General features: G+C 34.7%; 1 protein-coding gene across 7 annotated transcripts in view; it reads right to left on the reverse strand.

Annotated features, from left to right (window-relative positions):
- STXBP5 (syntaxin binding protein 5) overlaps window positions 1-21,579 on the reverse strand; it is a 106,642-nt gene that overhangs the window by 39,523 nt on the left and 45,540 nt on the right. For all 7 annotated transcript variants that reach the window (XM_071433057.1, XM_071433046.1, XM_071433066.1 and 4 more), the window contains exons 9-16: window positions 13,808-13,931; window positions 12,688-12,766; window positions 6,571-6,725; window positions 5,469-5,541; window positions 3,403-3,550; window positions 3,103-3,170; window positions 1,913-1,953; window positions 824-1,044 (exon numbers count right to left, since the gene is read on the reverse strand). In XM_071433057.1, coding sequence (XP_071289158.1) covers window positions 824-1,044; window positions 1,913-1,953; window positions 3,103-3,170; window positions 3,403-3,550; window positions 5,469-5,541; window positions 6,571-6,725; window positions 12,688-12,766; window positions 13,808-13,931 — 909 coding nt within the window. The remainder of the gene's footprint in view (window positions 1-823; window positions 1,045-1,912; window positions 1,954-3,102; window positions 3,171-3,402; window positions 3,551-5,468; window positions 5,542-6,570; window positions 6,726-12,687; window positions 12,767-13,807; window positions 13,932-21,579) is intronic.

Raw genomic sequence — 21,579 nt, forward strand, 5'->3', positions numbered from 1 at the left:
GGCTGATTGATAAAAACTTAGAAAAAAACCTATTCCCTAAGAAGGGAATGCATTTGTATATAAAAACACACAAAAAAAGCCCCACACCTCAGGTCCTTAAACTACGACTTACAAGCAAGTAGAATAGCGGGGGGAGGATGTGTGTGTTAGAGGAAGGAGGTAAGAGAAAAAAAACCAACTACATTGTAATTAACACTTAGAACAGACAACACTTTATAATTAAATGTTAAGTTTTTGTTCATACATTCAAATACATAAATTTGCATGTGTGTGTTTCTGATTTAACAAGAAACTTCTTAACTCTTGTAATAGAATCATTGTATCTTATACAGAATAAAACAGTGACTCAGCAAAGTTCTTAACAGATTTCAGGGCATGTTTGGCACATTTTTATTCTTCTAGCTCTGCATACTGCAGAAGTTTTAACAGGACAGATGGTAATTATGAAGACTCAAGGGATCAACTCCCTAAAATCTTCGAAATTCTTCAACTCCATAGCTCATTCACTTCTGTTATCATTATACCTTTGGTACAGACAAGTTTTGATCCACTATTTGTTTTCATAGACAGACCAAAGAATGAATATTGGCTGCAAAGCCTCAAAATGTCACTGAAAACCATCTCTGTGTGCAATATTTACTTTTGTTGAATTTCATAATTAATTACTTTCTCTCCAAAAACCCACATCTCTGTTTTGAGTCAATTACTTTTGTCCATTTCACTAATATAATTAAAGACAAAAACAAAAAAAAAAATGAAATTGCTAGAACAGTCTTATTATAGCTAAATCCTACCAAGTTAAAAAATGGTCATAACTCTTTACCGGAATGACTTCTGTCGTCACTTCCTGCTTGCTGAACCTGTAAATAATTACATGTGCAGAAACTCCAGCTATGCACAGCATTCTACTTTCTGGACACCATGAGATGATCTGAATAGCGTATGGATCTTCATCTACTATATCTGTGTTTGGCCTCTCATCTTTATTCCGTGATTTTTCAAATACTTTGGCTGTTTTTAGCTTATAGAGTACTTGCAGCGTTACTAGAACAAAGCAAAAGAGAAAAATCAGTTTTGATCTAAATATATAGCTAGTATATTGATACAGCTAATTCTTGAATTGTATCCTTCTCAACTGGAATTTTAATTCTGTGTTAGATTTTTTGGCAACTGTCTACATGCTGATTTCAAACTTCACAAGCATATTGTCTAATTAATGGCCCAAATTACTGCTATAAATACTAATCACAACATTAGGAAAACCTAAATTATAGCATCCTTTCTCCTCTTCCGTATTTCACTGGTTTTACCTGAATCACATTTCCCTAGTTCATCTGTAAGACTGTCCTATTAGAAAGACTCTAAAGTTTTTGAATCAGTAAAGAGGATACTTGCAATTTCTCCCTTAATAGGTTTATTTATCTGTTTCAGAAAGAAACCATTATCTTTAACAGAATCTCCTTTTGACAGATCTATGCTGAATAGAATTTTTAAGTACACAATCAAGCAGGTTTGGCTTACCCCCTCCTCTCTCCCAGGTTCCACTCCCACTCCAAACCGAAATTAAAGATCTCTAACACTCAAACAGTCCTCCTCCCAGCTTTTAAACATATACATTGCATCTGCTCCCTCCCACAACCACACACGCCTTTTGGAAGCTCACCAGTTTTCCACACGTTTTTAAAGACAACTGATGACGATTCCAAGATTGCTTTAAACAGCCTTTAACTACCAAGAGTAAGCTTAGATCCAACTAGAGCAATTCAAACACCAAACTTTGTGCCATTTCTACTTTGAATTCTTGCTGCATTTTTCACTGTGAGCTGTGTAGAATATCAGAAGTAATTGGCCCTTTAACTGAAGAGGAAAAATCTCAAACTGCACAGGAAAAATCTCTACTGAAAACACTTACTTGCTGATGCATCCCAAAATTTAATTGATCCATCAGCATGCCTATGAAATATAAAAAAAATTAGATGAAGAAATGATTAGTTGGAGTGCTCGACATCTATGGGAAAGTACACCATTAACATTCTATTGTTATTAGTCTGTTTAGTGACACTTTATTTTCACAATTTATTAAAAGCTGATATTTTACCAACATGTGCTCCAATTACTTTGGACAGAAGAGACTAGAAAAACATTTGAAAGGAAATTTCCTGATGATCCCACTGTAACTTATTCATTTACCATCTTAAATACTGAGGCATACCTTACCATGCACTGTTTTTTGGAAGATGCCCTATATTAGTTGCAACACTTGTAAAGAAGATGCCTAAATATACAGTATCCCACTGTTAATGAGTCACCTAACTTGTTTATTTAGCCTTGAGTTTGAGAATCAGATGACTATATTTTTTCATGACTGTCTCAAAGTCTCTGCAATGTGTAGTACAGTGATCAGTAGGTGACAGTAATCCTGATTAGGGCTAATGAGCTGTTCTAAAACCACTTTAGTAGTCCTCTCACTTTCAGTGATACACTGCACAGTTATAAATTAACTTTCACTTATGTTCCTTACAGTAAGGAACTGTCTAGTTCTAGTAAGAAACTGTCCTTACAGTAGTAAGGAACTACAGAAAGATCAGTCTCAAAATGATCAGATTTAAGTATTTGCTTGTCCTTTTTGAGATTAAAAATTGGCTTCTCTTTGAGAACTGAGCTCAATAACTACTTAATGGACCTACCATGCTTTAAAACAGTACTCAGCTATTTTCCAAAAATCAAAGACTAAAAGGTAATTTTGATCCAAGTTACTTTGATAGTAAGCCCTGTAATCACAATAAATAAATAAATGAAATAATAATAATAAATAACTATTATTATTATTATTATTATTATTATTATTATTATTATTATTATTATTATTATTGTGCTGCCTGTGAAACACTTGCTATTATTCTGTTATTACCTTCCCTTACATTCTGCTTTACTTTCTCAGTAACACATCAAGGAGATTATGCCAAGGACATATCTGGTGATCATAGTTTCATTAATCACTCAAACCACTCACACAAAACAATATTTTACAAGAGAAACGAAACATTCCCACTTCTACTTAACGAGGTAAGAAAGTTATTAGTAGACTATGGTATCACTTACCCTGTAATAATGATCTCTGAATAGCTCTGAGTGATCACACCCCAGTTGCCTCCACTGATAGGCCATTCCTGGAAGATTAACAAATACACTGAGGAAGAAAATATCATACAGTGCAAAGTTAAGGCAATTTACTGCAGATCCTCCCCAGACATTAGCCACACATATCCTCCCCTGCTATTAGTCACTGTCAAAGGCAGGCTGAGTCAGGTGTAGCTTTGGTCTTAGTATGGCCACTCCTGTTATTCAGAGCTTCTGGCTGTCAGTATTTTAAAATAGAAACATGTGTAGTAGATGTTGTACCTTCTTACTGTAACCTTGACGTTTCTGTCGAGCACCAACTGAATAGAGTGCAGGTATGAGATCCACAGGACAATCAGCAAAATATTCACAACAGGTAACCGGAGACTCATGTATAGTCAAAGGATAGGGATTCTCAAATATAGGATACCTTTAAAAGAAGAAAGAGGCTAGCTGTTAATCTAGGGAAAACTTTTTTTAAGCACAGAACACAAGTAAAATATTAAGGATTAAGCTGCCATTCTTTTAGTATAGAGAAAAATAAATGCATATCAAATTAGATCATGAACAAATACACTAGACAGCTTTACTGCTCACCTAGTATACTATAAAGATAGTGTAGTTCTCCAGATGGAATCTAAAGTTTGTACAGTTTTTAGAGTTTTTCTAGAACATTACTATTCCCTGTCATTTTATATTTTCAAAAGCTTACTAATTTAGTGGCCTGTGGAAAAATTAATCTGCTAAGTCTCAGTTGTAGTAACATGGAGCTATGAATTTATTTCTAACTCTTCAGTCTATTCTTTTAGCATAGAAGAAGGAAGACTCCCATCTCACTTGGTATTAGCACACTGTACTAATACAGAAAGTTGTCCAGCATTTTGCATGGACAAATTTTGTTTAATCCACTTGCAACTCCAAGATCACTTCCTGAAAATTACAAATAGGAACACTCGATTACCAATTAGAAGAACATATACACACCACTACCTCCATCTGAAAAGTGACAGAGGCTTAATGAGGAAAAAGGTCAATCAAACTAACAGAGGTAAATGTATCTGTGTTCAAAGAACATTTATCTCCAGAGAAATGCATGCTATATGTTGTTTTCCCTTTTTTATCTCCCCTTTTTTGGTGGAGGTGAAAAGACACAGCTTCTCTAGCCATCTAAAGGAAAAATTAACAACAACAGATGAAAACATCCTCTGCATCAGGAACTTTATGCAGGGCTATATGGAAAGCTACAAATATATTTTAAAAATTTCATGCAGAAGAGGCTTAACTTTAACAAAATATGACAAATCCCTGAGAGAACACAAGGTAAAAGGAAGCCTCTAGATTTTTTTGGTACTAATTTTATTTCTTTTTCAGGTGTCAAAAACCTAATAGTTTTCAAGTCAATCATAACAAAGACCATTGTAAAAACATAAACTGCTGAAGATTTTTTAGTATGAAATAGAATAAGCTTTAACATAACTTCAAATTTTAGGCACTTCAAACTAAATATGAATGTTGACACTTCACGCTATTGGTAAATCAGAATCAAGTTTTGGATACAGCACATGGCCACGTAACATTTGGAAAACCTAAATGAAATTGCTAAATAGCTGCAGAGATATCAGGACAAAACTTGATCTTACAAATTCCATAGAGTCTTCATTATCTAAGGTGTCACCTTTGACTTTGAGGACAAATATTTACAGGTTTTTGTTTTGCCTTAGAAGGATGTTCTTCACAAGAATTTTTCTCCATTGACCTTTGGAGATTTTTAATCAGGAACAGTACCAAGGTCTTACCTAGCTCCTCTGCTCCTGATCCCTTAACAGTTAGTTGTTATTGTCTACACAAATTTCTATACCCTTCATAAAAAAATTTTGTAGTGTTTAGAATTTTTAATCACCACTAATAACAGCCTATGGACTACTCCATGGACAAAGCAACAAGAGACTCATAATGTTTTAGGCAGATATTATTAGTGAATACTGCAATAGAATACTCCTTTTAAGCAATTTCTTACCACAGATGTAAACCAGAGAGTAGATGTTATCATTCAAATTTTATATATATGGTATTATTGCATCAGTATGGAGTTACTTTAAGCAATACAGGTAGCAATTTATTTGGCAATAAGATCAGCAAATATTTAAGTGGTGACAACAGCCAAAATTACTTGGGTTATCTGATCAGTTCTCCCTGCTGCTTTCCTCAAAACTTCAAGATCTCCAAAACTTCAAACTTCTTCAATCTTCTGAGGTATTAGGTTAGACTAAAAAGCTACAAAGTAGAACAGTAGGTTGATCACTGGAGCCAATGATTAAAAATACTTAAAAGATTAAGAAGATTCTTACCCATTTTGTGCAAGGTCAATCAGTACTAAGTCTTTTTCTAGGAGAACAACTACAGCATATGGTTCCTGAAAGTCTGAAAACAACAACAAAAGGTTACCTATTAGTAAATGGAGACTATGCAAGTACAGCCTCAAGAATGGAATCAGGGCTTCCACTCTGGCAGCTGAGATTACAAAGTCACTTAGATTAATATAGTTTTTGAAGATATTTTATACGTGCGGACTCTTCAATCATCCAAGTTAAGTTTGGAAAACTCATGTTCTTTTATTCAATATTCTCAACAGCTCAAATAACAGAAAAAGGAGCATGCAAAGTAAATTCTATAAGCAGGTTATATGAGTGAAAGAGCCAATTTCTGAGTAACATCTTCCCACCCCTGAACTGCTTTTCCTCATATTCAGTGGAGTTTAAGTTTTACTTGCTTACAAAATGGCTCAAAAGACAGCTGACTTGACAGTAAAATAAGAAACCTGAAAAAGTTTTCAAAGTTTAAATTGCCCTCTTTCAGCCAGATCTCAAATTCCAAGCTAAGAAGTTTAATATACTCTGATGGAAGCTGACAGCTAAAACCATTGGAATCATCAGCAATATAATACTATTCATCTGAAATAACTACCTAAACTATGATAAGAAATCCCCTGCTGTAAAAGAGAGATTACAGGTTAGTTTGAAATCCATCTAAATATGGGAATAATAAAGCCACTAAAAGTTTAAAATAATACAAAAATGCTCCTCATGGTTTAGCACTGACTGGAAAGGTCTTATGTGCCCAAATATCCAGAGATGCACACATCTGCTCCACTAACCACAGCTTAAAGTTGTAATGCTTTTGGTCTGCACATGCTTTTGGGATTAAAAAGAAAAAAAAAACATGCTATGAGTAATTGGCTTTTTTCTAGACACAAAATTGGCTTTATAATGAACTATTCTATTCATGTTTTGGCAAGTAAAACACATTTCAGACAATAGGAATAACAGATGTTGCTGCTGCAGTCTGATCCGCAGAGATAAAACAGAAAGAGAATAGTAAAGAATATTCTGATGGGATAAAACTCCAATGATAAGAAGTCAAGGTACAGAGAAAAATCTTTACAGAACCTACCATTAGGATATGGAGTTTCACACAGGGTTAGAAAATCAACAATAGAATAATCCATTTCTAGCACAGCAGTACTTTTCCCATGCATGACTGTTAAACAGGGTCTTCTTCCTACAGTGTCATATGACAAGCCTCCTGAGAGAATGATAAAAGGCTCCCTGGAATAAAGCAGAAGCATTGAGGATCAAGTCAGGATAACACACTAAAAGAGACTGGGCAGGTTTTACAACCTTATGATAAAATTCAGTGAAATATCATTAAGCAGAGATGGAGTAAAAATAATGCAAACCAGCTCTCATGAAATATACAGCTTGGGTATGTATTTCAAATCTTACTCTAACTCTTGTTTAAGTCAGACATCTCTTCCAAACATTTTGTTGACTTAACCAATCTTTATAACTCCTTGGCAAGATGAGATTTTTTAAAATTGTGCTAATTTAAAGTTGTTTCCTTTCTACTGAGCTGAAGATTCAGATTTGCCAACAGTCCCATTTTTCCATAACATAAAACACCCCAGCAAAATCAGGAAGAAACAGTCCCATTTACTTGCTGTACAGTAATATGACTGTCTTGGAGATGCAACCAACTGCTGGGTAAGCTTTAAAGACATAACATCTGTTAAGTAACTTCACACATTTACTCTACATGTTTTATCTGTTTTCCCCCTACCACCATGCAAAAAATTGAAGAAACTACTTTGTCATTCTTTATTCTTACTGCAAAATCAAATAGCCAAGTAGAGCAAAGCAGAGGTATTTCTTCTAGTCTTGTGAAGAGTTTAGAAGCTTCCCTTGAAACTTTTTTGAAAAGCCTTTGCTGAAACATATGTTTAAATACATCCAAATATTTCCAATATGCACATAATTTACAGTTTACTATTTCATTAATTGAAAAACAAGATGAAGTAAATATGTTCATTTTACCAGGTATTTTCTTATTTCCTGATTGTCAAGAATCACTCATTTTAATACTGCTTATGTTTGAAATAGGACATAATCCTTTTGAGATAGTAGACTGACTGTAAGTATCCAGCTTACATAAATGTTACTCATTACTGACTATTGCCTGAAATTTCACATTATATTTCTGAAGGAAAAATAGGCACTTTGCATATCTATCAATTGCCTCTGATCTACTTTTATGCTCACTTTCAGTAGAAGTTCTACCCTTCATTTGCATCTTCCTTGGAAATAGCTAGTATATCAGTATCTGGAGAAAATTTATACAGAAAAAAAAACCCCACCCTGATATATTGTAAAAAGAGAGAAAGAGAGGAAACCTTTTTAAACCTTTTTTTTTTTTTAATCCTTTCCTATAATACTATCTTTTTCATACTGTCTAAATGGCTTTCCACAGCTGGCATTTGAAACACAAAGTGAGACTAGATATGTCAGAATTCTTGAAAGCTGTATAATTAAGGTTTGGTTTATGCTGCAGTTCGTGAGTTTAAGACTTGGCTGAGATCTACTTTGTGTTTGTAGCACTGAAGGCAAAGCAGACTGAGATAAGCCTCCAGCTTCTACAAGTATTTCACAATCTGCTTGATCTTCCAGAATGACCTATGACCCAAGATTTGATAGGATCAAGGAGCACTGCTGGCTGAGGAAGAGACCTCAAAGAAACGCCCATAAATCAGACCATGGGTCCATCAAGTTCAATATCCTGCCTCCAACAGCAGCCCAGAGTGTGTCTCTAGAAGAGGATTAATTTTTCTCTGAGTATTTATTTAATCTCAGTTTTTCATATTGAAACTTCACACAATCTCTTGTTGTTGGGTCCTTGATGAAATTTCAAGAAAATTATACACTTGAACTTAGTCTGGTATTTTTCAGGATGTCAGTGAATAGAAAAATACTGAGGTCTCATTGTGTTGGAATTATTTACTGCAGTATTTTTTTTGTCCATAGAAATCATCAGGTTTGAAACAATTTTTTGAATTTTTTTTTGAAACAATAATGCTGCCAGGACAATTTGCAGCAATTATCATATTTGCAGATTCACTGGAATCAACTGACATTAACAAAATAACAAATTTCAATTTTTAATTTTCATACATCACAGTGACAATTGTATGTCAGCTTCTCCAGGTTTTATTTCTCAAGGTAATCAAACTGCTTTGGGCAGGCTTGCCAGAGACAGTATCCTTTAGATGCAAGGAATGGAAGAGCTAAGAATAGAGCACACTGATCTGTCACACAGATTTTTCACAAATGAATCAAAGATTAAACCTGACTTGAGTCTGCCAGAAAGACCACTAAAAGTTCTTGTATGAATTCTTCATATTTTCATGAAACCATGGATTTACCACAAACTGTGCATTTTCTAAATAAAGTGTTGCCCTTCAGCTGTGTTACAAATTAAAAGATTAGTGCACATCAATTAGAAATACATAATTTAAAATAAAAATGTAGAAGATTTGTACTTTGTATAATAGATGAGACTGATTCAGCTTTGGGAATTACAGTTTACCTACCTGAAACAATGGAAGACATTTTAAAAAACTCAGGATTCAGATCTTAGAGAATTGCTTTATAGCATTTTTAATAGCAATTTATAGCAGCTGCTCATGCAGAGATTCTTTGAAACAGTTCAGCTTCAACAGGTTTGCAAGTAATCCCCTTACATGAATTTCCTCATCAGTGAAATATGTAAAATCACTTGGAGAATACTATAAGAAATTGACTATAAAAGGGGGCAACAGGTCATTAACAAAAAATTTCAGAAAACACAGGATTAGGTCTTGCAATGTATGAATACATAGTACAATTGAGAGTTGAGTGGCTCACAACCCAGGAAGGTGTTTCTGTTCAATTTTAGAAGTAAACTATCAAATGTGAGCCAGCTTCTGACAATCCAGATGTGTGAGAGAACGGTAAACAGAGAAATCAGGTCATTGGTACCATCTGGCTTTCTTTTCAAACCCTGAGTAAATCTATGGAGAAGTTAATCCTAGTATGAAGATGGAAAAGACTTCAAGAGTTAGTTTACCTTAATACTTGAAGTAGTAGTGAAGAATTTATTTTGGGAAGTGTGGTTTTAAACTAATAAGGTGACACAAGAAAATAGCACTCATTCAAACTAAATGAACAGATTATCAACTTTTACTTGGTGGGAGGCACCATCACTAATGTAACCTCAGGATCCCAATTACACACAATCATCTCACTAAGATGACAGTCAGTCATGACAGCTACCAAGACAAAACCCTTCTGAATTATGTTTTACATGGAGACTTTGGAGCTCTAATTTCTATTAGACACTGGCAATTTTACCATAATGCTAATATCAACTAGAGTATTTTACTGTAATGCTAACATCAACCAGAGTAAATACCAGGCTCTGAGCCTGCACACGTGGAAAGTGGTCTCAGGAAGGACTGAATCTGGAGGGGGAGGGAATTGCAAAAGGAAGCTTGAGAGTGCCTCTAGAAGAAAAAGTACATATAAAAGCAATATGGGAACCAGAAAGCTCAAAAGGTAAGCTGCCTTTGAAATTCAGTGCTTCTGAAAAGGATGAAGTATTTTAGATGATGAGTGGCTGCAGTACAGTGACATTATGCTCTGAGATTGCAAAATGATGTCACTTTGCACAAGGAATATATGAAGAATGTACCTTTTTTCACCCCTTATTCATCAATAGTAACCTTTCTCCCAGAAATAAAGCTACAGACATACTCTTGTTGTAGGGTAAGTTACTTTGGCTCTGGACACTTCACTTTTGGCACTATTTGCAAAAACTTAAAAACCAAACCAACCAAACAAAAAGCAACAGAAAACCCCACAAAGTTAGCAAGTAAATAGGTAGCCAACAGAACCCAGGAAAAGCCTCATGTCCTTCTTTTGTCCTGACCCCAGTTTTACAATATGAAAAATGAAATGCAGGGAAAAAAAAGTGAGAAGGAATTAAAAAGAGCTGCAACAGTAAAAAGAATAGTGCCTGTAGCCCTTAATATAGGGTACCATAGATTATGGTCCTTCCTTTTGCGTGGTTCTGAACCACTTTTCCCAAAAACAGCTTACTAGAATTAGAAGCAGTAAAAAACCCACTTCAGATCATATAAATGAAATGTTTTCCACTGGAGGAAATACTGAAACAGACGTAGATCTTTGAGCACTCTGGATAGATAAGGGAGAAACAAAAAAGGGGTGATAGAAAGATGTTCAAAATAGAGCATGGAAATAGTGAACATTTTTTCCTAATAAAGATTTGAAATAAAACTAAAATAAGCAATAAATAGTATCACTTAAATGTAAGCTTTTTTGCTTTGTTCTGATTCCTTCTGGTTTTTTATATAATTTGTTTTTTAAGAACAGCTATCATGAACTGCCACAGAAAAAAGTTTATTTTATATGTTTCTTACATTGTTTCAGTAGCCTGAAAAGTTTTGTCCTGTTCAGAAACGATTCTCCTTTGTGCTACAGAAATTAAATCACGAATAAGAAATGACAGCACTTTAGATAAAAAATTAAAATCTTGCTCATATTAAACAATTCCAAATGATAAATAGAAAAATCTATCAAAAATTTAGGTATTGAAAGGTAGTTCTGTCTTGCCTTAAAATTCTTGTAAGATTACAAGTGAAACTGAAAATTGAGTACAAACTGAAGTACACATAGCAGTAAATGAAAGCAGATTTCCAGTGCACTGCTTCTCTACCACAGTGCACACTAGTGCGGTTTTGCTTGTTGCAGTTTGTTTTTGTCCCCCTCTCTTACTTAAAGTTCAGGTAGGGTTATCAATAATTGTAGGTTTATTAGTACACTGAAGAAAAAAAAAAAAAAGATAGATTAGAGAGAAGAGTAAATTCAAATCTATCAAAACATTCAGTTTGGATAAACACCAGAAAGTGAGAGGTGCAACAGAAAAAAAAAAAGCCAAACCAGGAAAAAGTAGCTTCCCCAAACTAGGATTATTCTCCAAACTTCCCCATCAAGGATTATTAGAAATTATACTAGAATAAACTCCTCCTTATACTATGTGAAAAGTCAAGTAGTTTTCACATTGTAATACTATGTCACAGAAAAAGCTCCAAACTAATTGTCTCTTTCAGAATGACTATTCAGAATAAAAGAAGGCTTTTGATTACAGAAATTGTAACTTGCTGAAGCTGAGAATTTTTGATTATCTCTCTTTAAATCAGATGTTGATATTTCAGTTGAGAAAGGATTACACAGATAGATGTAGACTTTTGCAAGTAAAATATGGCTTTCCAGATGATGATAGATTTTTATAAAACTGGGAGCCAGCCACAGTTTTAAGTTTCTATTTACCTCATTTTTAGCAGAAAATAATAACACCTAAAGCCAGTGATATTATGAGTATATAAACACAATACTGCATTGTATCATTTAATAAACCATCTTCTACAGATCTGAATGCCTGAAAAGCAAATAAAAATGGTACACAACCCCCCCCAAATATAAAAGAAAACAAACAAACAAAAAATCAGCTTCTGCAAATAGCTGAACAGATTTCCATGAATATTTTATCATTATATTGCACTTTTTACTCAAACACTTTAGAACCACAAATAAAAGAAATTCCACACAGTTCAGGAAATCCATCCACCCTAGCTGCAGTCTGGGTAACAAAACATGCTACTTTATAGATCCTATAATTGCATCTGAGCTTCTTGTTGCAATTTCTGCTTTTTTACATTCTCAATATGCATAATTAGGCATATTTCACAGCATAAATTACTGCACTGTACTAGAAAAACTTCTGTTAATAACATTTTAGGGCAGAGGATGTATTCAAAATTAAGAATATTCAATTTGGGATACTATTTGCCAAAGTTCAATTTATCATGTCTGTGTTTTGGTGTCTTATTTGCTTCATCAGCCTTTTTCTCTTCAGAACTCTCAAAAAACTGAGCAAAAACGCAAACAAGTTTTAGTAGCATGAAAGAAGAGTGTAGATAATACATTAGCAGCATCGTTGGTTTGTATACAGTAATTCATTCACACAAATGTCTGTATTTTATTCATCAATATCTGACTTATTAAAGCTAAAACAAAGCTGTACCATCAGAATATGCAGCCCAACAACAGGGAAACAAAGTCCATTCCCAGAGTGTTGCACTGTTACATATGCTCATTTTGCATACAAAACAATTCTTACCCAGATCTAGTTGTTTTATATTCCACCTTTAGGATAGGTTTGCAGGGTTCTGGCTTCTTTCCATCCTTCAGCTGCTTTCCTAAAGTAAATTATTTTCCTGTGTTAATCTTGCAGTTCCGTAACATTATGGCAAGTAATGAAATTCAATGTGCAGCTTGAGAAGTATAAAATTCACACAACATACATTCAACAACTTTGACAGTAATAGAGTATACCTTGGAATAATATAATTAAACATTTCTTAAAGCTCTCAACACACCAACTTTGAAGGTTTAGGCAAAAGAGCAACTCTAAACCTGAGTGCTGTAGAAAATTTGTTTTCAAGCATATAATCCTCCCCCCTAAAGTAGGAGATTTAAAATTTATGTTGTGCCTACCCTTTTGCAATTAAAATTGGTCAGCTTACAAGTAAAGTGAGGTTTATCCTAAGTATTATCCTTAAGGGCTAAGACTTCAATTGAGCATGAAAAGCCCGCTCTCTCATAACTGTGTAATTGTCCTCACTGATACATCCACACTTAAAAATCTTAAGTAAATAAGTTGCAAAGACGTGAAATAGAGACATGCACACCATGTAAGCCTGGCATTTGTGTACAACTTACTAGAAGAGCAGCAGTATATTTCACAGATGAACAACATGCAATGATAATTTCCTAGATTAACATTAATGCAAGACCTCTCAGAAGTGGGAACATCTTACCAGATGCTATTCTTGTTCTGTTACAAACCCTCCCGAAAATTTATGTGGTAATCTACACATTTATACATAAAACAGATACTTGCTTATATGTATTTTAAACAATCTATGGGATTCTGATACAAACAAAAAGCAAGTCCTGCAAAATATGCATTAGTTAACTCTGAGATCAGGGCCATTGTGTCACAGACAAGCTTTAAGTTTAGAGAATTAGAGAAAGCTGTACTGATTTGGATTCTTATTTCATAAAGATTTTTCTTTTTTAAGTGAAATCTATGAGAAACTGGCATGACTGAGAAAGATTTTTACTGTATTGCAAGCACACTTTTAATACTTGTTTTTTGCAAAACACACTTCTATTAAAAACAATTATCTGTGTTTTAAGAGCTGTCAAGTGCAGTCAGTATCCATTTTTCACCTTACCATGTGGAGTGATTGTCTGGAATGGTTTGGTAGGAGATTTTACATTCCATATGGTCAAGGTACCATCTGAGTGACTACAAATGAATTGTTTGCCTTCATGATGCCAAGCCACAGAGTGGATAGCCTATGCAAGAGAAAGCAGAACAACATAAGTTATGTATCTTATTATCATTTTATTCTTGTACCTTCCTCAATGACATTAAACAGAAAATGGCAATTAGAAAAATTACTAATTAAATAATACCTATCCTATTATGTCTTAATTTACCTACGTCAAGTTTTCCAAGTTTTTTTTTTTGTACATAAGTAGTACTTTCAGACACACTTTACCCATCAAAAATACTGTCTTCTCTGTTTAGGGGGAGCCCACTCTCCTCAACATAGTACTGAAGTATTCTTCCATGAAGGGTAACATGAAGACAATAACTTCAAGCATTTATTTAAGCTTTGCTAACCATAATTTTTCAGTATTGGGAAAAACATATTGTCCAGACAAAAAATATGGGATGAGATTATTAAGTTCAAGTATTACATATTGTTTTGAGATGTTTGTGTGAATGTGCACAAGTGGCAAGCATTAGGTCAAAACTTCCATAAAACACAAATTGAAGTAACAAGACTTTTTTGAAATGATGATGATGAAAGCAAAGTATTAGCCTGGATGCTCTAATATTGCAATGGCAGCTTTGAGGTGCAGGAAAGCACAAGAATCTACTAGTAAATCTTTCCACAAATACAAAACCATCTCTAGATTCCTAAAATTAGGAATGGAACGATTACACCATGCCACATAAAAACTACAGAAAACAGCTAAATAAATGAAATCTAGTTGCTGCCTTCAGGCAAGAGGAAAGTAAACAATGATGCAAAGAATACAAATAAGGCAAAAATATTGACTAGCAAGAAAGGATTAGTGCCATTTCTGCATCCAGCACCTCTGTTAGTATATGGAAACATGATGGAACCATTAAGTGATATTCAAAGGAGTTTTAGTTATAGCATGAAAGCATCAGTAAATAATGAAACCCTAAAGTATTTCTCTACTATCCAGAGGGTGCAAAAGGAACTGTTAACTGCAAGAAATACTGAACTTGGTATTACTGAAAATCTAGATTTTATTATGAAGACATTACTCTAGGTAAACTAGAAAAACAGGTGCTGAATAAGTGAAAACTGATGGACTTTACCCTCAGTGGACACCTTCAGCAGTGATTCTGTCTGTAAGAAGGGCTTACACTCACTCCAGCTCTGCAGGGACCTTGGGATTTCCTCTGTGAGGAAACCTGGGTGTGTGAGCAGTAGAGAACTGTAACCAGCAATGACAGCTTAAGCAGCAATTACTGGGTGAAGAGCACATCTCAGGACAGATCCAAGCGAGCTTTGCTCAAACTGATTATACACAGATCAGGTCTTCATATTTCATGAAGTTATACAGAGAGACAAGACAGTTTCCAGCAAACTGAATGGGAGAATCCAGAGCTTAAATGACAGAGAAAAATGGCTATGCTACGTGAGTCTAGAGTCTCCAGTAAAAAATTCCCCAATATAAATTAATATAACATCTGGATATATGTAAACTACATATTAAGTTTAGCATTTCTTTGTGAAATTTAATATTGTTCCCTATGTATTGTGGAATCACCATCAATTTTTTTAAGACAGATTTTGTGTACCAGTATCACATCTACACATGTAGCTCAGAAACAAATCTACATGCCTCACATGATGTCTCCTACTATCAAAGTGAAATACTCTTGCTCATTCTGCCTGTCAAATAAATTTTTATATAGCAAAAACTGGTATTATAAAAGAAATCTTGCATAAATATTGAGTTTTTATTTACCAACATTATACCAAATAAAGCAAGGGGTCAAAAATTTTGAGCATGCAGACTCAGTAAAGAGAAGGCTGCATTTAAAAAAGCTCATCACTGACAAAATAAATGTCTACAGCAGGCTTAGCAATACAATGTAATCAGTACATTTTACATTATCTTCCATATGAAGTCTAACCTTGACAACAGTAGGCAGCCCATAGTGTAAATGAAACAGTTTGATCCACATTTATGTAGAAATAGATCTTAAGAACTATTTCTACAGTAAGAGAGCAAGTTTCACAAAAGGAAGCAAGAATAAATCTGAGAAATGATCACTTCTTTCCTTCCTTGAAAAAGATGTCAAGAGACAGGAAATGCAACAACTTGTTACTCTTGAAACAGCATTAATGCTTAAGAAGATAAAAAGATCTGAGCACAAAGGAGAAGATGACTGCTCTCACTTTCTGCAAGGAACATGGAGGTTAAAAAAAACCTCTGAAAGAGAACAAGGAGCCTTTTGGCTTTATGGTTATTTACTGCCTAGTTTTAGTTGTTTTAGTTTTAGAGTCACTTGTTATATTTAGTAATGCAGCTAAATATTTTTTAAAATGTAACTGAAATATATGCTTTATGTTTTTTAAAATAATCCAACTAACAACTCTGTAGGCTAGGTATGATAAACTTTTGCATACGGCAATATCCTTTGCTATCACACAATTCACAAATTCTTGTAAGCCTAAAAAATAAAAACCAACTTCATAAGTAGCTCCAGCACTATCTCAAGGTACACAACAAGCTGGCCTAGTGACAAAAAAGTTATAATGAAAAGAGTGCAGTAACCTTAAGTAGTACTAGTTAGCTGATAGCACTAGCTGTTGACTAGCAAGAATCTCAATCACCAAAACAAAACTGATATCTGAAAAATCATCTCTATACACAAGAGCAAAGAAGTTTTAATATTTTCCAGAGTTAATATTAGTGCTGGAATCTGGAGGAATGCATAAAATAGAAAAATCAAGCAGAATCCACTGAGTCTGCAAAACAAATCTTCTAAGACACTAAAGAGCCACTAGGAGTAGTATATTTTTATTCTAACATTTTACACAAAACTTACTGATGCAGAATAAAACATTCTGTTTTAATCTTAATTCTCATAATGATTAAAACTTACTGTTTTCTTTTTGGTACCATAATGCAGCAGTATGCTTATATCAGCTGGTGCAGATTTAACTGTGTCACAAATAATTTCTGGTCACATGGGACCAGAAAGTAACCCCTTATAACAAGATCATACCCAAGTATCACAGATGATTGTTGCTATATTTAGGGCATTTGTATCCATAATTGGTGTTGTCTGCACAGGTAAACCAAGTCCTTCCATTTACAAACATGAACCAAATTCAGGGAACCTTTACAGAAACTCAAACAGAAAGAACTCTAAGGAAAAAATAACCAACTTTGTCTAGATAAAACTTTATATTTAATTAATTACCACTGAAGGTTTCCTATTAGAAATATTCCTACTACCCCTTCACTTTACTTCAAATTTAAGGTACCTGTTCTGGACTCTAGGGAAGTTTGTCTCAAAACTTCTGAGACAGTTATGTATTTTCTGGGCAAGTGGGAAATTGAATCTTACTTTTTTGACTAACAACACAATTGACTTTGCTGTCCTACATATGCCTAAACTTTATTAGCAATCGTAGAATCTATCCCTGAGTTTTATGTAGAGACAGGCTGTTCTCAAACACAAAATCAATTCACCATCTGTTCCAGAAAGATGATCCCACATGGAAAAATTACTGCTATGCTGCCTGCAAAGAAGGTGAGTATACCTGAATTTAAGACAGAAACATTTTTGCAGCAACTGCAGCGTTTAACTGAAAGAGACTTCGCAATCACAAATAAACCAAAAAAAGTCTGAGGAACAAAATTAAAAGCATTTATATGCAAGACTCCTACAGAAATACCTTAAGTATATCACTAGCTTTTCAAGAGATTATTGCATACTTAAAAACATTTTGCGAAATTTATTTTCTTCTGCAATAGCTTGTAAATATCCCGGGAAATAACTATTAGTTCTTGGTACTTTTAGGAAGTACAAAAATGAATAATTTAAATGCAACCTTGCAATTTAAGAGACAAGTTCATCAATAAAGATCAAAGCTTTTATGGTATTTTTCCACCAGGGGAATTCAGCTGTTTCAATTCATTAAATACTGATACAAATAATCCCATTCTTTTAAATTCATACATACTTTAGCCACATGCATATGATTTTGGAACATTTTGAGACCACTCTTCTCATCTGTCATGATTTAACCCCAGGCAGCAACCAAGCCCCACAATGCTGCTCACTCACCAGTGGGATGCGCGGTAGAATCAAAAAAAATGGTACAACTCATGGGTTGAGGTAAGAACAGTATAATAATTTCAATAAAAAGAAGGACTCAGCACAACTAAAACATCAGTGTATTACTGAAGTTATTCATGGTGAATTTAAACACAGAACTCTTTGGTAGGTACTAGAAAGAAAATTAAACCTATTGCAGCCAAAACCAGAACAGTGCATAGAGGATTTCAATGATGTATAAACACAAAAGTTATTAATTTAAGCAGTTTACCCTGTTTTCAAGAGAATTTTTTAAATTCAGTTTTCTAACACCGAATTTAGACTACGCAAATATGAAATGCACTAGAGACATTGATAAGTCCTTTCATAATTCCTTGGATTTCTCAATGATCCTTTACTCTTGTGACATTAATTGAGCTTGAAATACGCTGTGCATGACTGGCAAAGTCCATGATTCGTTATTCTGCAAACCAGCCTGGTTATTTACCATATCTTATCCAGATATCACAGCCTTATTATGACAGTCCTTTAATTTCCAAGAATATGGACAGTGTTTTTGCTTAAACATGAATGGATGATGATACTGACTCCTTTTCTACCAGTTCACCAAAATATACAAAGAAAGTATTTTAAAACTTGGGAGTACCTATGCTAACTCTCTTGTCAAAAACCTAAGGAAGGGAAAAAAATTCTGTGAAAGGAAGAAAACAAACAAAATGTAGCTAATGAGACTTAAATGACAATACAACATGAAGATTGTTTCAATGAAATGAAATACATTGACACACTTTGGTTTCTGGCAAGTCACATACTGGGGTTGTTTCTCTTTCTCCTGTCCTCTTAATTTCACAAGCTACTTTGACATGTTTTTAATGCTCTAAAATAATCTCTTACACTCAACCATGTACCAGAACACTGAGTCTAAAAATAGTAATCTATAATGCATTATAGTTAATGCTGTCAAAGCTTACTTGACATCAGAACAAACAAAATATTATTTGAAGAACAGACTTGATTATAAAACAAGCTTTAGTTTTCAGAAGTTACAGTTGAGGGATTTGGGTTTTTTTTTTAGGAAAAAGCAATACTTGAGAAATTTGTTTAATTTCTTTCATGAACATACAGGTTGGGAAATGACTGCAATATAAACTGCATTTCACAAAGAAATGCACAGCTTACTTTCCTTAAATCCCCAATGTCTGCAAATAAAAGGCTTAAGAACGGTGCAAAAGGAATTTAGACTTACTGTTTCATTGAACCTGCCCAAGACAAAAGGGATGTTTTGAGTAAAAGGTTTCCAAGAAATTTCCTAAACAAAAGTTCATTCACCTACAGTTCCACTATGTACAAATAATTTCCTCCAAATTCTCTGAAAAAGAATGTTACACTTTTGCATTATTCTAAGTAATTTTAAATATTCAAAGTATTGTTGTTAAAATAAAAAATATACATTACTTTAAGTTCAAGATTTAATTCATAATATAGAAAGATAAAGTACAAATTATAGCTAAATTCTCTGAATTTTCCTGTAAGTAGAATGTTCTGGAAGGAAGAACATGCCAGCAATCAGCAGTAACCCTAACCATGACCTAGAGCTGCTTCCCTCAGCCATGGTTAATGTCACCCAACTGCTCCTGTCCTTGGGGTGAGTGTCCTAGTGTCCTTGTGCTACAGCTATTGGCCCAGGGTGCTGGGAAGGTGCACGTGTTCAGAGAGGAAGAAAGTGTGCACAGTGTTCCATTAACCTGGCTTTCAGGCAACAAATGAGACTGCGCTACCACAACATGGGAATTTGCTTCAAGAAAGCCTCCTAAAGGTCAGGCCATTTGAAATGAAACCAAGCAGGAAGCTACAAACCCATATAATTGGATTCAACATCTTCCCTCAGGAAATAACAGGTATCTTTCCACAGACCTCTGGACATGCCGAGATTTTGACCCTCATTATGATCTTCCTCTGCTAAGGAAGAAAGGATGACATTTGGATCCCTGCACACATCTGAAGTTTTGAGTTAAGAAAGTTGCATCAAATGATGGTGAAAGACCTTCAAGTTACATGCTTTAAGAATAACATCAACTACAAAGCGATGAGAGAGGAGGAAACCAATGCAATGGCAAATTTTCTAGCAAATGTTCTTTATGCTATCAATGTCCTGGCCACCCTGCTCATGATGCCTGAGGAAGCCTAGCCACTCACTAAGATGGCAAATGTGACAAGATTGGACTAAGTAGCTCTCTTCTTACTGGTTGTCAACTCCTCACTCAGAGGAGCCCTCATCAAGAACAAGCAGAGAACCAAGCGCATAAATCCTGAGGCTTCATATCCTGCTCCTGCTACGAGGCAGAATGTCACATGCATTACCCTCACTGAGAGAAGAGGTGAAGCATGTTGTGACATTAGATGCTCCCTGTCCCTTGAGGGCAGGTTGGCACACATGTTCATGATGGAACACAGCCCTTACAGTCAGTGTATGAAAGAAGTTCTCCAACAACACCATGAAACCAGGAAATCAACAAGAAGCTAGCCAGAAAGATTCTCTGCACAGAAATGTCCAAATTCACACAGTTTGGTAGCAGGAAACAAAATGGCAAAGAACTTTGCTCTGTGTCACAGTAACCAGAGACAAAGGAGATCTCTTGAGACAGGGCACTGCTCCACTGCTCCATTCTGAGTCTTCTGTGTGTGCACTCCCATGAGCAAGGAAACCACTACATTACCAGATTGTCACTTTTTTCTCTTCCCTTGCTAACCATTCCCAAGTTATGATAAGCACATTTCTTTACTGGGTCTGACCTGAGATATTTCATTACTTCTGCAAAAAAAACTTAAAACTGAAGATCTAGATGCATCCACTTTTAAATCCTAAAGAAATTCAAAGATTTAACACCTGAACTAGTCACTGATCTCTGCAGCCTCTCAGGTCAGAATTGGTTCCAAAAAGTACTGAGACAAATATTAATTTTTAAATAAATGGACCACCAAAAAAAAAAAAAAAGCAGAATAAGCAGCATGGTGTCTACCTTAGGTAAGTTTCTAGAAACTGCAACAAAATTTTAATAAAGAACAGAGTTAATTGACATATGGATGAGTATAATACACCAGGATAGAAGTAGGCAACATGCTAAATACCTTTGAACATGAGAGGTAATTATAGTCAAACAAACCTCCAAGAATGGTAACAGGCATGAGGTTCATGGAAACACCACTTAAGCTGTCTACAAAATTTTCAAAGTCCTTGAACAACGTATCTCAAAGGAAGCTAAAACTAAACAGATTAGATATCTTTAAACAAATAAATAACTGGTTAAGGAAGTAAAGCAATCTGGAGTAAAGACAGGCTGGCACTAATTGCTTAGTTCATGGATGAACTTAAATGGTAGAGACCCTCAGGGATCTCATCCGCTCAGTTTATTCATAAGCAACTTGGAAAATTAGAACAACAACATTAAGACAGTAAAGTCTGCTGACAGTACCAAACCACACTCAAAGCAGAAATCAGGATTTCAGTGAAAAATTGCCAAAAAACTTCAATTTTTACTGTCCAACTATGTCAACAAAAAACAATGCCTAAATGTCAGGACTTTGACCTGACAAGTAACACCT

Source organism: Agelaius tricolor, unplaced genomic scaffold (genome assembly GCF_023055355.1).
Source record: "Agelaius tricolor isolate 1412-34295 unplaced genomic scaffold, bAgeTri1.0.p SCAF_1, whole genome shotgun sequence".
Lineage (NCBI taxonomy): Eukaryota > Metazoa > Chordata > Aves > Passeriformes > Icteridae > Agelaius > Agelaius tricolor.